This window comes from Fusarium falciforme, chromosome 5 (assembly GCF_026873545.1).
Source record: "Fusarium falciforme chromosome 5, complete sequence".
Taxonomy (NCBI): Eukaryota; Fungi; Ascomycota; class Sordariomycetes; order Hypocreales; family Nectriaceae; genus Fusarium; species Fusarium falciforme.
In genome coordinates, this window is record NC_070548.1 from 1,245,331 (window position 1) to 1,260,871 (window position 15,541).

A 15,541-nucleotide genomic window follows, 5' to 3' on the forward strand; every position below is an offset into this window, starting at 1 on the left:
CGCTGGTCTTACCAAACCTTGCCAACTGACTGTGGTCCCTTTTTTTCATTCATCCCCTCGGCGGCGGCGGCGCGGGAGAGATTGATCAACCGTTGAAGGCTATTTTTGGCGTCTCTCAATCTTAAAGATTCACAATCATTGGAAGTTTGTCCCTTTGCTCTCCCGGATGTGCTGGGAAAAAACTTAATGGTAGGCTCGAAAATGTCACCGGGCCACGCCAGCCTGAGTAATCGAGATGAGATGGCCGCGGCGTTTGGGCTTGGTTCCCTTTTTTCGATCTGCCGGACTCTATCGCTATGGTCTCCGTTCACCGACGACGGCCTAGATCCCGAAGTCCTCTTTTCCAAGGCGTGAGCTTCAACTTCCAAGTTTCTCGTTCCACCTGCAGAGATGATCGTCTCTGCAGCCCTTGCCACCGGCGACCACTAGACCTCCTATAGACAAAACCTCCATATTCTGCATCATGAGCTTTTTCACTTAGTCTCCCTGCATTCCACGGTAGTGCTGGAAATAGTATATTCCCCCCGTCATGCCAGTCACTCAAGACAAGGCGTGCGTGCGTGTGCCCCTTCGCGCCCGTCTGTGTCTCATTTGCTGTGGAGTTCCTGTGCACGCACCCCGCTGTGCAATATCGACAACGTTTGGGATATTGATTTCGATGAGGCGAAAAGAACAAGACTATTGATATTGCGGATTTCGATATCCCATACTACTCCCTGGTATATCGCTAGTTGAGTAATAGGGAGGTTGAGGGCGCAGAGGCTGAGGGGACTGGATGTTGACGGGACTCGGGGTCCAAGATGCGCTCGGCTGAGTCTCTTCCATTGTTACTCTGTTGGTCACTCTGCGCTTCGTGGCGGCCTTTTCGCCCGGTAGATGAACATCTGATTGCTCTGTATCTTGTCGTTGGGTCCTTGGATGTTCTGGTCCTCTCCAGCATCCGAATATGCTGAGTATGCGTTAGATGCGTATCCTGGGGGAGGATGATTCAAGACTCACCCGAAGAATATCAGCAGTAGACCACCAATCACACCCGATCCGATCCCAGCACCAACTCTTTGTCTCGAACTCAGGTCTAGGAGACGATTAACCTGAATCCCAGGGCCTGGGGTAAGATATCTCATCACTCACCATGCTCCCAACCCATCCCGGGACCGCCATCGGGATCGGGTGCGGCGGTGTTCGTAGCATGCACTATATCTCTCGTGCTGGAAGTGAGTGTTTCTGTGGTTGTTTTTGTGGCTACCGTTAACGTGACTGGTGTATTTGCACAGCCATATCGCTCTCCCGAAAGATCGGGCCAGGTCCAAGTCCGACATCTTGAGCTTGATTCTTCAGTGCTACAATGGTTATCGAATTAACGGCTACACAGGAATCCTGGAAGAGATACTCACCATACCAGGGTGGCCCTCCCAAATGGTGTGCCTGATTCGATGCATGTTGTTGGGATGTAGCATTGGTCGTCATCACAGCAGCCGAGATGGATACTGTCCCGGCCAGACACGGAAAGAATGGCACAAGATGAGGGACATGTCACTGGAAGATCGGGATCTGATGTTTCGTCTGTGAGTTGTGCTTTTGTGATCCTCGGTATTGCTGGGTTGAGATGAGCTACATACCACCATCGACATACCCGCACGTGCGGGGATCCTCGCTTTTCGTAGCGCTGGTTGTAACAGAGCTAAAAGAATCATCTTCATCGTCAACTCCCACGGTTATTGTTGTTTGTGCTACAGCCTCAAAGGCGAGGCTGGCGGCAAAAGCGAGGCAAAAGACGTTCCCACACATGCTGGGCAATGGGCTTGAAGGAGGTTCTGCCAGCTGCCTCTGTGCAACGAAATTGCACGTCGGGATCGTTTTTCTTATTTGAAGATCATGGAGTGCCGGGGACTACTCAAAGCCCGATCGGCAACTTTCGATCACATTATTGTGGTGTGGCCGGGGCAAAGGGGGGGCAATGAGGTCGCAGTGACATAGATGGATGCTTTTCAGTTTTCAGCTGTGGCTGAGCAATATTCTTGGCGATGTCGGCACATGTGACATGGGAACAATCATATAAGAACAGATCCGTTGCTCGACGAATTGCTTCATAAAGAAAGAAAGACCTATCAAATCTCCGGGTGCGACGATCGACGAGATGGCGCCCAATTGCGACGCGTTGACACATATGGATGACTTCACCAAGTATGTGGGAATCCTCGCCAAACAGACAAATTTTGAAGAAGCAAGGCTTAAGGTCTGCAAGAATGAGATTTGCATTGCCGTCTATGGGACGGGCAACCCTGACATATCGGGCATTGGAGTTTGTGATGCACTTTCACTGTGGTCGAACGCTCACTTACACGCAGTAGGTTGCTACCGCCTATATCCTCGAGTTTGCCCTCAGCGCCTTATTGTCCCTGGCCGCTATCAGGCTCAGGAAGCCCCAGTCTGGGACTGCAGCCTATAGATGGAAGGAGATAATACAGTGCGGTCTCGACTCATTCTTCTCCTCGGCAGCGTACTTTACCCTGGCAATTCAGCTCGCAACCATCGTCGTGCTTGTACGCAAGGACTATGGCATTAGCAACACTGACCTGGGTGCCATTGAAGCCCGTATCGCCCAGTCCGTCTCTGTCGTGAGCATGATGCCGCTGCTATACCCAGCTGCTCTGCTGGAGCCAGAGCCAGAGGATCGCAATGAGAACCGGGATGTCAGACACAACTCCAGGCTGCTGTTGCTGAGCGTGACGTTGGCGCTATCATTCTTCCCTTTCCTTTCGAGGTGTATGCATTCGTTCGGACCGAGCCCCATTGGAGATGGCTCCAACTCAAAGGTTAGCAAGAAAAACTGGGCCAAGGTTGCGAGGATGTGTTTTCCTGGGGGCTTCGCGGATCTCAAGGATGATATGACTTGGAAGGCTCTTCCGGGACTGGAGTTGACTGCCAGCCTGACCACGTATTTGTTTGCTTTCTGGCTACTATCCGGCCTCCCAAACACACGCTACATCCCCAACAAAGACACAAAGGGTCATAGGGGGGTCGAGAAGATTCTTTCCTGGCGGGAGAGAGTGGCCAAGTGGTTTGAGCATAGGAGGCGCTATGCGATAGTACCACTCCTTGCGCTTGTCGGCCTCACGATACCGCTGATAGTGATGATTTTCATATTGAGGGACTTGCAAAAGGAGCTAGCCCATGATATGAACCACACATATGAGGGAGATGCTTGGGGATTTGGGCAAATTGTCTCTATTGTGTTGTTTGTTCCTGTGGGCGTGGACATGGCCTACTGGTGGAGGTTTGGGTCATCATATGAACGATGAGGGCAGAGGGGTTTCCAATAGTCCTTTTGGTTAACTTATTTAGCAACTCTCTGCTCAATATGACTAGTTGAATCCACCGTTCTTCTGCCATGTTCTCGATTGTCTAACTGCGAACAATTGTTGGCCACCGGCCAGGGGTAATCGTGTGAGCCATGGTTCAAATTCTTGGAGGCAACCCTCGGATCTTGGCCCGCGATTCTCTGCTAATAAACTAGTTCTCATCGAGATGCTGCGATCTGGTGTGAACAACAAGGAAGATAGTTGATCACGAGCCCTAACACTAATTCATACAATCACGACGATGTGCCATTGCAACGGGTGTTGGCCAAGATACGGAATCAAGCCGGTCTTCGGTTTCACCTGTCATTGGAGCTTTCCTCCGGCTCAGCCAGGTATGGGGATCACGTTAGAGATCATGGGGCCCGACCCTCGATGTGGAGGGTCTCAACGATAGGTTAGGATATGTTCATGGCCAGATCAAAAGGGCTCTCCGAAATGAGAACTGTATCTTAGTGACCCCTGTGGTGCTGGTTCGGCGAGCGAGAAGTGAATATGGGCAAGTCACATAACCGTGACCATCATGCGGCAGATACTGCCTTTCACTGACCAGCCATTACAAGAAACACATGCTTCTCGGAGTTTAAGGCGTATTGCATTCTCATAGTCTCTCAGTAGACTTTACATCTAACCGAATGGGCGCATTGGACAAATGCGTACGTTGACGGGTTTGGTCGGATGTTTGGTCGGATGTTTGGATTGTTCTAGGTGCATATGATGTGGGCATCACAGAAGCTTGATGACATATCTCTACTATCCCCAATACATGTACTATTTTATTTGAACTTACATCAAGAAGGTCAGTACTTGGTACTCATTTCATTGCTCCAATTAGATAGCAGCTCGAGATTGACAAACTCTTGAGTTCTTGACTGCATTAAGACCTTTACTTGCTCTCACAGGCAGGTCATGGCTTTGGATCGCATTCTGGCCAATGGGTAAGGGAAAACTTACTCCCAAGAAAACACATAAGAGGCGTGAGTGTACGGGCATACCGACAGGTCTATTCCCTCAATCGGCTTGCATTTGGAGGCTGAGTTGTCTGTCGTGAGCATTTGCTCTTTCGGGCGGCCAGGGGTATTCTCCAGGATGATTCAACCCAAATAAACAAGATGCACGACTTGGAATTCATTGTACCGGTGATATAGGGGCCCTAGAAGCTCATCTGATCCAACCCGGAGGTCCGTCGTGTGGAGAATCAGGAGACAGACATCCACAGCTGTTTGGCGCACATCCATGGGCTCCATACTGTCGTGAGGAGGAGGAGGGTATTTAGAAAGGACTTTGCTGAGATTCTGATCTAGGTCAGATTTTATATTGGGCTTCTAGGACTCTTTGTATACCCAGCAGTGATGTGGAAGAGGACTCGCTGAGCCGCGGTGTTGGCAAACCACATGGTGTCCGCTCTCTGTGGCTATGGCTTGGGATCATAGAATGCCTCACTTCACAGAGAAACCTGAAGGCGGAACACGCCAGTCTGCGAAAGGTAGTAACTGGGTTGGACAGCAACACGTTTTGCACGCTGAACGCGACTCTTATGTATGGGACCTAAACTGCTCGCCTGATCCAACCAATTGGAGCCACTGATTCCTATGAGTAGTACTCGTAGCTATACTTTGAGGCTCCGGTACCGATTTCGAGATCGGGGGACGTTCTCTCCATGCTGGTTTGTTCCTCGGGGTTGGGTAACTGGTGTTCTTCGCTCACAGGGGCGATGTCGAGGTCGAGAACGACAGTATCAGGGAATATTGTAGAAGAATTACGATGGATCCATACCACGTACAAGGTCAAGAGTCGGGGTAGGCCTTCTCTTAGTCTGTGGTACGTACTTGCGAGATGGTTAGACAGTCAACTCCGCGCTCATGTTCTCGCTCTCAGGGGTTAGTTAGATGAAAGACATCGGTGCCGCCTAACCCCTCGGTTTCCTGACTGTTACACTCGGAGGGCTGTGGTGGGTTTCCATTCACTCAGTCTGGCGTGTTGATAATGCATCTTCGAGAGTAGGTGGTCTTGAAGTCATTCTTGGAAGCATGAGCGGTGCCTGTTCTATGAGAACTAGGGAATGCTGAACTCGCCCAGGTTGGGGAGTACAATGGAATTTAAGCAAAAGGAAGATTAAGATTAAACTATAAACAATGGGTTCGGATGCATCCGTCCTCTATTACTTTTCGTTTTTGCGATGCGGCATGGGTCGGTTTCGGAACGAGATTGATATAGGGTATTGCGCGTGGTTTTGACGCTCTGTACTGTGCTCCCTGCCCAGTCTTCAACACCGAGATCTTAGGTAAATGTCTACATGTGCCTATGAAGTGAAATGACTAGTAGTTATAGACTTGTAGAGTCGTCTATGGCATTGTTATTTGGCTGTGCTTTTGTCAGCTTGAGGTTTCATGGCGCCACCGGACCGAGCCATGAAAGCTCCTTTGTTGAGAGGTGAATATCTGTAGTCATGCACAAAGAACAATGGCATTTGAAACCGGAGCAGTGGACGATCAGCATGCAGGACTGTTTCACATGTCGAAGAATAACTAACTCCGCTTATGCAGTCGATAACTCGACCGTCAACGAGGTCGTTGCCTCATGACGTCTCATGCGGCCGGCATTAGTCATCAAGAAGAGCACCCACGACCAGATGCCATGACAACATGGATGAGGCGCTCAAGTTCTAGGCCCCAGCGTTTGTTGTTGTTTTCGTTCCTGGTTCTGAGACGCTTGTCCGTGATAAGATGAGACGGCGCTTGAGGGATGCACGGCGGGAGAGACGCATGATGCCTAAGGCGGAAAGGCGTCAATGCTCATGGTTGCCGAGCAGGGAAAGTGGAGTCGGGTTCGGCGATATGGTGCGTCATTGCGAGGCGAGTCACAAGATCATTCGCAGGGACCGGCTGCCATTCATTGGGGGGGGGGAAGGTCCGGAAGGCGCAAGGTGCAAGGTACCTTACCTTACGAATCCAGGCAGGTGCGACTAGTGGAGGTCACCCATGGTCACCCACCCAGCCGCCGAAACAGGCCGCGAACACGCAATAAGCTCTCCCCCAGCTCCGTCATTCCCTTACCTACCTCTCCGCTTCTACTGCTTCATAACCAACCATCTTATCTCTCCATCTGCATCTTGCATCCCCATTCCCATTCCCATTCCCATCCATCACCATCGAGCTCGCCATCGAACCCGCTGTCGGATCGTCGTCGAGTCCTATAGCTCCGTCTTAGTACCTTTACCGTACTCTTGGTCGCATTCTCGACCGATTGCCCATCATGAAGAGCGCTCTTCTTGCCGCCGCCGCGCTTCTGGGCTCTGCCCAGGCCGGTGTTCACAAGATGAAGATCCAGAAGGTTCCTCTGGCTGAGCAGCTGGTACGGCCATTCCACGATGCACACTGATTCTGCTGAGCTTGCTGACCATGACCACAGGCCACCACCTCCGTCGAGGCTCACATCCAGAACCTCGGTCAGAAGTACCTGGGCTCTGCCCGCCCCAAGAACCAGGCCGACTATGCCTTCAGCACCGAAGCTATCAACGTCGAGGGCGGCCACCCCGTTCCCATCTCCAACTTCATGAACGCCCAGTGTGAGCTTCCCAGATCATATGATGACGACCAAGACTGACCCAGCCCCCAGACTTCTCCGAGATCACCATCGGTAACCCTCCCCAGAGCTTCAAGGTCGTCCTCGACACCGGCAGCTCCAACCTCTGGGTTCCTTCCCAGGAGTGCGGCAGCATCGCCTGCTACCTCCACTCCAAGTACGACTCTTCTGCCTCGTCCACCTACAAGAAGAACGGCAGTGAATTCGAGATCCACTACGGATCCGGTAGCCTGTCGGGTTTCATCTCCAACGATGATGTCCAGATCGGTGACCTCAAGATTAAGGGCCAGGACTTTGCCGAGGCTACCAAGGAGCCCGGTCTGGCTTTCGCCTTCGGTCGCTTCGATGGTATTCTGGGTCTGGCCTATGACACCATCTCTGTCAACCACATCGTCCCCCCCTTCTACCAGATGGTCAACCAGAAGCTTCTGGACGACCCTGTCTTTGCCTTCTACCTGGCTGACCAGGAGGGCGAGAGCGAGGTTGTATTTGGTGGTGTTGACAAGTCCCACTACGAGGGTGATATTGAGTACATTCCTCTCCGCCGCAAGGCTTACTGGGAGGTTGACCTCGACGCCATTGCTCTCGGCGACGAGGTTGCTGAGCAGGAGAACACTGGTGCCATTCTTGACACCGGTACCTCCCTGAACGTCCTCCCCAGCGCTCTGGCTGAGCTCCTGAACAAGGAGATTGGTGCCAAGAAGGGCTACAACGGCCAGTACACCATTGAGTGTGACAAGCGCCAGACCCTTCCCGACATCACCTTCACCCTCGCTGGATCCAACTACAGCCTCCCCGCCACCGACTACATCCTTGAAGTTTCCGGCAGCTGTATCTCTACCTTCCAGGGCATGGACTTCCCCGAGCCTGTTGGTCCTCTTGTTATTCTTGGTGATGCTTTCCTCCGACGGTACTACTCTGTCTACGACCTCGGCAAGAACGCCGTTGGTCTGGCCCGCTCCAAGTAAGCGACGATTATTTATGGATGAATTATCAGATAGCGCATGAGTATGTATCACGGACTTGGTTTTGATTGAGACTGGGGTAGCTTTGATTATTACAGCAGACATGAGGAGCAGACTGTGAGATGGTGCGAACGTCTTACCAAGATGCTCGGTAATATGAACATGTTTATTTTTGCCCTGATGCGATCAAGCGATTCAAGCGTGATTGTGACCTCGTGTAACGGTGGCGACGATGCATTGAAGCTTCCCGTTGTGTGTAATTGCGTGTGCCATTCATGATGATTGCGCTATGCCTGCAGCCACCTTGGTGCACTTTGGAGGGGAATAATAACTCAAGGAAGTGTAATATTCATTGTTAAACTCGTCCTACTTGAGAAGACAGAGCATAGATCGAACAGACTCGACCGTGGCTAATTTTTTCAAGCAAATGAATCATGTCTAGGTGTTGGTGACACTCAGCTCATTGTTGGTGATGCCGTTGACAAGCTGCGGAAGCTGGTTGGACTGGCGGAGCTGAGTCACGTGCATGGCTCATTAGCCTCCTCCCCCAAAGGGCGCTAGTGTGGGTCCTGGTCAGCGAGAAGTTAGTACTTGGCGATCGAGACACATTCTTCCCCCAGCGCAGCACCTCTCCATTCTCGCCAGGAGTCGGATCGAGATATTTCCTCGAGGCTGTTTGTCGCGTAATTTGCCGAGTCGTGGATGCACCTCCTGATTGCACGATTGCGGCGCGTCTTTTGGATGAGGACGCCCGATTCGCGCTGCCTCGACGAAGCCTTCTAAGCGTTGGAGTTGCACCAGCACCAGCGAGCGACCCGTTTCTGCCATCCACCACCGCTGCCAGCTACCGCGTGTCGCGACGAGGCGCGGCCAACGCCAACGCCCCGACGACGACGGTCTCCAGCAGCGCAGCCATCATGACCACGCCCAACATGGCGCAGTCCACGACCGTCCAGGTGAACGGCGTTTCCGTCTCTCCCACCCCTGAGACCGCCCAACCCGTCGCCCCGGGAAAGCGAAAACGCGACATTGACGACGACCGCGATGATGAGGATGGTCCCGACGAGCAAAAGCCCGCCATCACCAATGGTGAACCTAAAAAGGACCAGAGGGAATTGATCCGGTCTTTTATTGATGTCCTGACCAGGTACGCCATCTTTTTCCATGACTACGGCTGCACTGCGACCTTTTTGTCGATGCGAATGGCCCCGTCTCTGATGAAGGCTAACCATCCCCGACAGCTTCGATACCACCCCGTCCATCATGAAGCGCCCCCTGCCCGAAGCCTCCGACGATGATGAGCCCCGAACAAAGCGCCAGAAGTCGACCATCGCCGATAAGGCAACGGCGAATGCGTACGATAATCTCGACCAAGTCGCCGCCGATCTCGTCTCTGTAATCCAAGCATCCCTCAAGGAGCCCAAGGTTGAATCTGCCGAGGGAAAGAGGGAGCTTCTGGACGAGACAACAAGGGCGCAAATCGCCGAGTTTAAGGACAAGGCGTTCCAACTTCTTCGTCGGGAAAAGGCCTATCCCAAGGTCACCGCAGAGCCGCTCCCTGTCGAGGCAAATCTTCCTTCCTCCCCCCAGAAGGGCGAGCTGGTCCTCTCAGTCCTGGGATATGCGCCGCAAGAGAGGCGTCTGTTTTCCAGTCTTCCCCTTTCCGATGAGACCAATTTGCGTGATTTGAACCTCCCCCAGGGCGTGGCATTGACTCACATTATGCCAACGACTCCCCATGAACGAACACAGACTCTCGGTGATCTATTCTCATCCCCTCGCTCCCTACCGCCACTGCAACCGCCTAAGCAGCCAAAAACGCAGGCCAAGGGCAACACCCTCGACTTCTACCGTCCCGAATTGACAGATACCTGCAAGTACCGGAGCAACACGTACTTTACGACCAAGTTGACATCCGGATACTACCTCGACTACAGCAATGCTACCCCCTCGTCGCAGACAATTACGAAGCAACGAGAGCGCGCGCAGAGCCTTGCTGGAAAGAGGCCTTCTTCTACCGAGCTGGAACTGTCTGAGATGGAGTCGCTTTTCCGAGGAGCCTTTTCGAGTTTCGCACCGTGCAAGGACGACTCGGGGGCGACTGTGCCGTCTAGTGTCGCTGGTCGAATGTGGTGGCAGCGGGCAGGCCACCGACAATTCCAAAACATGATCGAGGTCGAGTACTATGCCGATGAGGAGGACAGCAAAGAGGCAAATGACAAAGCCAAGGCCATGGAGATTGACGAAAAGGCTATTCAGGAAGCCATCGACAACTGGGATGATTCGATCGTTGATCCGTCGCTAGAAGAGGCTCTGGGCACTAAGAGAGCGGATGAGGAGAAGGAAGTTGACGAGATCCTGGAAGAGGTCAGCGACATGATTGAGACATTGGCCTCGTACCAGCGGATTCGCAACCTCAATCTCCCCAACTCGCAAAACAGATCCTCGAGCGATCCGGTCACAGGCGATATGCTGGCTACTCCTGGACCGACTCCCTCAGAAGGCGAGCAAGCTACCTACCAGATGCTCAAGGCGCAACTTGCGCTCATCATCAAGACACTACCTCCGTATGCGGTAGCCAAGCTGAATGGTGACCAACTGGAGGATCTTCTCATCAGCACCAAGGTGCAGGTCCAGACGGACCAGTACAAGGGCGTCATGGAAGAGGACGACGCAGCTGTTCAGGCCCGTCTTAGAGCGCAACAGCAACAGGCAGCTGCGCAAGCTAGTGCCCGCCCGCCACCACAGCGTACACCCAGCATGTCGTCTGTTTCCTATGGACATCACCCACCCGCAAATGCATACGCCACCCCCAGCCGACCTCCTGCGATCCAGCAGCAGTATTACCGGCCAGGTCCTACGCCAGCTTTCCAGCCCCAGCAAAGACCAATGCCGCCCTCACAACCTCGACCTCCTCAACCAGCTCCATACAATCGACCCAACGGCTACCCGGCCCAGTATGCGACTCAAGTGGCCAAAGCACAGACTCCATATGGCCACCAGAACATGCCTCAGTATGCGACTCAACAAAGGCCCCCGTACGGACAGATGCCACCGCAGCAGGGCACACCGGCCGCCCGATACCCGTTCCAGCCAGGCTACCCACAGCAACAGGCTGGAACACCCGCGCAACCCACCTTTGGGGCTTTCCCGAACGGCCAAGCTATGCCGCAGAGAACTATGTCTCCGCAGGTGCCACATAGGCAGGCTTATAGCCCCTCGCCTAACATGCAACAAGCTGCTCGTTATGGCACGCCGAACCAGGCTATGGGCAATCAAATGAATAGGTACCCGAGCAATCCCCCACAGCCAGGAACGCCAACTCAGAACCCTGGACTTACAGGATACCACACCGTGATCCCTGAAGCTCAACAGCAGAGGATCCTTGAGCAAGCGAAGGCCCGCCTCGCCGCCCAAGAACGATCGACCATGTTTGCGGACAAGATTGCCCAGCCCGGCACTCAAGGGTTTGGAGGTGGAGGAGGGATGGCGCCCCAAGGGACGATGGATGCGAACAGGCTTGCTGCGGCCCGGGCAAGTGTGGCAGCTCAGCAGAAGCCGGGGACTCCAACTCCTCAACGGGCAGGGATGAATGGAACCCCGGGACCGCATATTCCGCACAAGGTGACGCCTGTGCCGGTCCCACCGATCCCCGGGATGCAGAGGAAGCCCTCGACATGAAGCGACATGTTTTGCGGTCAGATTCGTTGGAAAAAGAAACAGTTCGTATGGAGAATTGAGTGCGGCGCCCAGTGTTGAATCTGGGACCACAAGGAGCAGCACGAGACGGACTGGGCTGGGCGTTTAGAGGTGGATTCTCGAAATGTGTTTATTAGTCTTGGGGAGTTGGCTTTTTTTGTAACCAGGGAAAAGGGACGTGAAACCACTACAAAGGAGATGTGATCACAAGGGGAGGTGTTTTTTCCGTCAAAGTTGTTGACATCGATGAACTGGGAAGTCCTGGTTGTGTAATTCAAGCCGCCAGATGGGATGGAATGGCGCGTGTATGCAGATGAAATAACCGACGATGGGTTGCCATTGTTAAGTATGCTGTTAAAGTAGTCGTAGTAGTAGTGTGAGGTGTAGTAAAGTATGTGAGAATACTTTTGCAAAGTGCGAGTACTTAACAGATGTCGTGATGGATTCATGTGATTGAATGAGTGTAGTGAATTTGCTGGAAGAGTCAGGGTTGTAAGTTTGGGGAGCGGATGTTTGGTATTGGGTGCTTTAGTTGATTCTCACTAATAGCCCTGTTGTATTCTCTAAGAGCAAGCTCGTAGTAGGAGAAAAAGATCCGACCAAGGCGTGAATGTGTCTACTTGATTCCTACACGGCCGCCACATAGAGTACGCCGACTAGGTGGCTAAATTGTGATGTTATATATGTGATCCTGGAGTCTGTTTGACTGGCTGCCCAACTTGAGATTGGACCCTCAAATCGGCTCAAGTGGCTGATGGGCTTGAAGAACAATAAGGGACGAGTGAATGAATGAGTGAGTTGATTGTAATCTACAGAGCAGAGGGGTATCTATCATGGCAGCCCAAATGTTCGTCTCTATTCCCACATAAACCCATATACGTACAATTTTGTTTTCATCTAGTCGTACAAACACATAGCCCTCCTGGTTCATGGCACATGCTTTGGTAGATCCGCAGCCATCTCACGCTCCTGCATCCACTCAAGGACGATGCGACGCAGCTCAAAGACAACCTCGACTGCGATGAGAAGGATGATGATCAGTTCCAGCCGGGTACCATGCTGCTCACTCGACATCTCACGCAGAACGCTAGCAATCTCGGCAGCATAGTCCATTTTCTGGTTCAGTGCACGGATGCGCACGTTTACATCGAGGGCACGGCCAACTTGCTCGTAGTACCCCTCGAGGCCGAGCTCGGAGCTGGTATCCCAGAAGATATCAGGGAGCGAGTCGGTTAGTTCGGAGTAGTGGTTAAGGCGGGCTCGCAAGCTGAGTAGCTCGCCCGTCTTTTGAAGGATAAAGCGGCGGCCGAGGGGGACGCCTGCGCCCTGAGAGAGGATTTCGGGGATGTTGCGTGTACTCTCGAAGTAGCTGGTCAGGGCGGTTTCGAGGACAGCGAGCTTGGTGCTGCGGGCGAGACCCGAGGAGAAGGCAACCTTTGCCAGTGTGGTGTCCAGCGTATCGTTATCCCTGTGCTCCTTGCGGGTACCTAGCACAATCACATCACCCTTGAGGACACTCGTCTCTCGGTTTGTGTCGGTGGTGAACTCTAGATCCTCGAATTCGCGGGACTCGATAGGGTGCGCTTCTTCGGCGGCGCGCATGATCTGCTTGGTGACGACGTCGGGAGGCAGCGACCATGTCACGATTGTACCAGAAGGAAAGACAAAGATGTCCCCACCATTGACTCCTCTTGCGTGGAGCACCTCGTTGGCGTCGAATCCCGTGCCATCCGGATCGATTGCGAAGCCGTGGGAAGATAGAATCTCGAGGACCAGAGGCATCTTGAATGATTCGGAGACGCACGTTGCGCTGACCACGTTGGAGGGCTCATCGCTCGGGCTGCCTGGGGCGGAGGCGCCTCGCTTTGGCTGCTGGGCGATGATGGCGACGCGCCGGAGAGAATTCTTGGCCGTAGCTGCTCGTGTCGGCTTCCTCTTTGCGGCGGCGGGAGTCTGGTCGTCCCTGGCTAGTTCCGAGGCTGAGCGGGAGTCGTCATTGGCCTGGGAGAGGAAGGGGTTCGAGGTGAAGAAGTTGCGCTTCCGCGGGAGGCTCGCCGGCGCCGTCAAGTGGAATGACCGATGAGCCAGCGGGCGCGGGCCGGCGACTGAAGTGTGGATGAGGCGCACAGCATTGAGGGTGATCCGTTGCGGGGAATTCCTCATGATGCCACAAACGAGGTCGCCATAGAAAGCGAGGGACGAGTAGGTAAATATTTACAACTCGGGATGTCCAAGACGGACGAATCTCGAGGGTCCGGCTTAAAGTGGACGACATCCGGAAGCGGGACCGAAATGCCTTAGGTAAGATTCGGCCACGGCCACCCGCCCCCATGCATTGCATGTGACATCTCACCTGATTCTCCTCAACAGAAGCTAGCCCACTTTGGGTAACCTTCTTGACACCCATGACGAAGTCCCACCGGGAGAGATCTCTAGGGGAGACCAAAAGACAGACCGTTAATTACGCTTCTCAACGCCGACGACTTAAAAACGAAAGACACCCCTTTCACCTCGTCCTTCAATACTCCCTCGCGCCATCTCCCGTCCTCCCCCCCCGAAGCCCCCTTCCGGTTCCGCTGACTCACTCTGCGGATCGATCTCTCTCATCTTTTCTCCCCCTCCTTCGCTCATACACAAAAACTACCCCACCATCACCATGGATGTGAACCCCAAGTACGACAACTACGACTTCCCTACCCAGGGACCCGAGAAGCAGGATGGCCACGCTGGCTACCTCACAGAGGAGCAGATCGCCAAGGTGCACCAGCTTCGGATGCTCCTCGAGGCTGAGGGCGTGACTGATCGATTGGACACTCTGACTCTGGTATGAGAAGCTTCCCGCTATGACACGCAAGCAGTGGCCGCCACCACAGCTCCGGATGCGCTCTGCAGGAATGCAACATGCTGACATCGCCCCTCCACAGCTTCGATTCCTCCGAGCGCGCAAGTTCGACGTCGAGCTCTCAAAAGCCATGTGAGACTCCCTCTTTGGCGGTGGAACGAGAAATGCGCTGGTCGCGACAGGGGGGCTGACCGCCACTAGGTTCTTGGACACTGAGAAATGGCGAAAGGAGACCAAGCTGGACGAGACTGTGCCTACCTGGGACTACCCCGAGAAGGCTGAGATCAGCAAGTACTACACTCAGTTCTACCACAAGACCGACAAGGTATGATGCTGTCCCGGCGCTGGGGAGAGTTATCATGAGGACACATGCTGATGCTTTTTTTCTTCACCTGCAGGATGGCCGACCCATCTACATCGAGACCCTCGGCGGCATTGACTTGACTGCCATGTACAAGATCACCACCGCCGAGCGTATGCTTCAGAACCTTGCTGTCGAGTACGAGCGCGTCGCCGACCCCCGTCTCCCTGCCTGCTCCCGCAAGGCTGGTCATCTCCTTGAGACCTGCTGCACCATCATGGACCTCAAGGGTGTCTCCATCGGCAAGGTCCCCCAGGTGTACTCGTATGTCAAGCAGGCCTCAGTCATCTCTCAGAACTACTACCCTGAGCGTCTGGGCAAGCTTTACATGATCAACGCTCCCTGGGGCTTCTCCACCGTCTGGAGCATCGTCAAGGGCTGGCTCGACCCCGTCACCGTGTCCAAGATTAACATTCTGGGCACGGGCTACAAGAGCGAGCTCCTCAAGCAGATCGACGCCGAGAACCTGCCCAAGCAGTTTGGCGGCTCTTGCGAGTGCCAGGGCGGCTGCGAGAACAGCGACGCCGGCCCCTGGCACGACCCCCAGTGGGCGCGCCCCGCCTGGTGGGAGAAGAAGCAGGATGACAAGGTCATCGAGAACAAGGGCTCCGAGATTGAGGCTCCCGCGGGCGAGAAGGCCCCCGAGGTTGCCCCCGTCGCTGAGAAGGACGGGGCTGCCCAGCCTGCGCCCGCCGCGGCTTAGAGGAGTGAGTGAATGTGTTTTGAGGGT

The 15,541-nt window shown here is 53.9% G+C and overlaps 6 protein-coding genes across 6 annotated transcripts; 4 read left to right on the forward strand and 2 right to left on the reverse strand.

The window, feature by feature from the left end:
- Nucleotides 1-678: 678 nt before the first annotated feature.
- NCS54_00662400 (Hypothetical protein) lies at nt 679-1,821 on the reverse strand (the record flags this gene model as incomplete). The annotated part of the gene is made up of 5 exons (XM_053152074.1): nt 1,620-1,821; nt 1,395-1,551; nt 1,132-1,340; nt 1,000-1,075; nt 679-949 (listed from the first exon to the last, which is right to left on the reverse strand). The coding sequence occupies exons 1-5, from the start codon at nt 1,786-1,788 to the stop codon at nt 679-681; spliced, it is 882 nt and encodes a 293-aa protein (XP_053008049.1). The 5' UTR covers nt 1,789-1,821.
- Nucleotides 1,822-2,102: 281 nt separating this feature from the next.
- NCS54_00662500 (Hypothetical protein) lies at nt 2,103-3,302 on the forward strand (the record flags this gene model as incomplete). Its single annotated transcript, XM_053152075.1, has 2 exons — nt 2,103-2,302; nt 2,352-3,302. Exons 1-2 carry the CDS (start codon nt 2,138-2,140, stop codon nt 3,300-3,302), a joined length of 1,116 nt encoding a protein of 371 aa, XP_053008050.1. The 5' UTR covers nt 2,103-2,137.
- Nucleotides 3,303-6,614: 3,312 nt separating this feature from the next.
- On the forward strand, nt 6,615-7,912 carry NCS54_00662600 (Hypothetical protein; the record flags this gene model as incomplete). The annotated part of the gene is made up of 3 exons (XM_053152076.1): nt 6,615-6,713; nt 6,771-6,927; nt 6,978-7,912. The coding sequence occupies 3 exons, from the start codon at nt 6,615-6,617 to the stop codon at nt 7,910-7,912; spliced, it is 1,191 nt and encodes a 396-aa protein (XP_053008051.1).
- Nucleotides 7,913-8,826: 914 nt separating this feature from the next.
- On the forward strand, nt 8,827-11,590 carry NCS54_00662700 (Hypothetical protein; the record flags this gene model as incomplete). The annotated part of the gene is made up of 2 exons (XM_053152077.1): nt 8,827-9,056; nt 9,151-11,590. 2 exons carry the CDS (start codon nt 8,827-8,829, stop codon nt 11,588-11,590), a joined length of 2,670 nt encoding a protein of 889 aa, XP_053008052.1.
- A 945-nt stretch (nt 11,591-12,535) lies between these two features.
- On the reverse strand, nt 12,536-13,771 carry NCS54_00662800 (DUF155 domain-containing protein; the record flags this gene model as incomplete). The annotated part of the gene is made up of 1 exon (XM_053152078.1): nt 12,536-13,771. One exon carries the CDS (start codon nt 13,769-13,771, stop codon nt 12,536-12,538), a length of 1,236 nt encoding a protein of 411 aa, XP_053008053.1.
- Nucleotides 13,772-14,264: 493 nt separating this feature from the next.
- NCS54_00662900 (CRAL-TRIO domain-containing protein) lies at nt 14,265-15,514 on the forward strand (the record flags this gene model as incomplete). The annotated part of the gene is made up of 4 exons (XM_053152079.1): nt 14,265-14,432; nt 14,533-14,582; nt 14,652-14,775; nt 14,849-15,514. 4 exons carry the CDS (start codon nt 14,265-14,267, stop codon nt 15,512-15,514), a joined length of 1,008 nt encoding a protein of 335 aa, XP_053008054.1.
- Nucleotides 15,515-15,541: the final 27 nt, after the last annotated feature.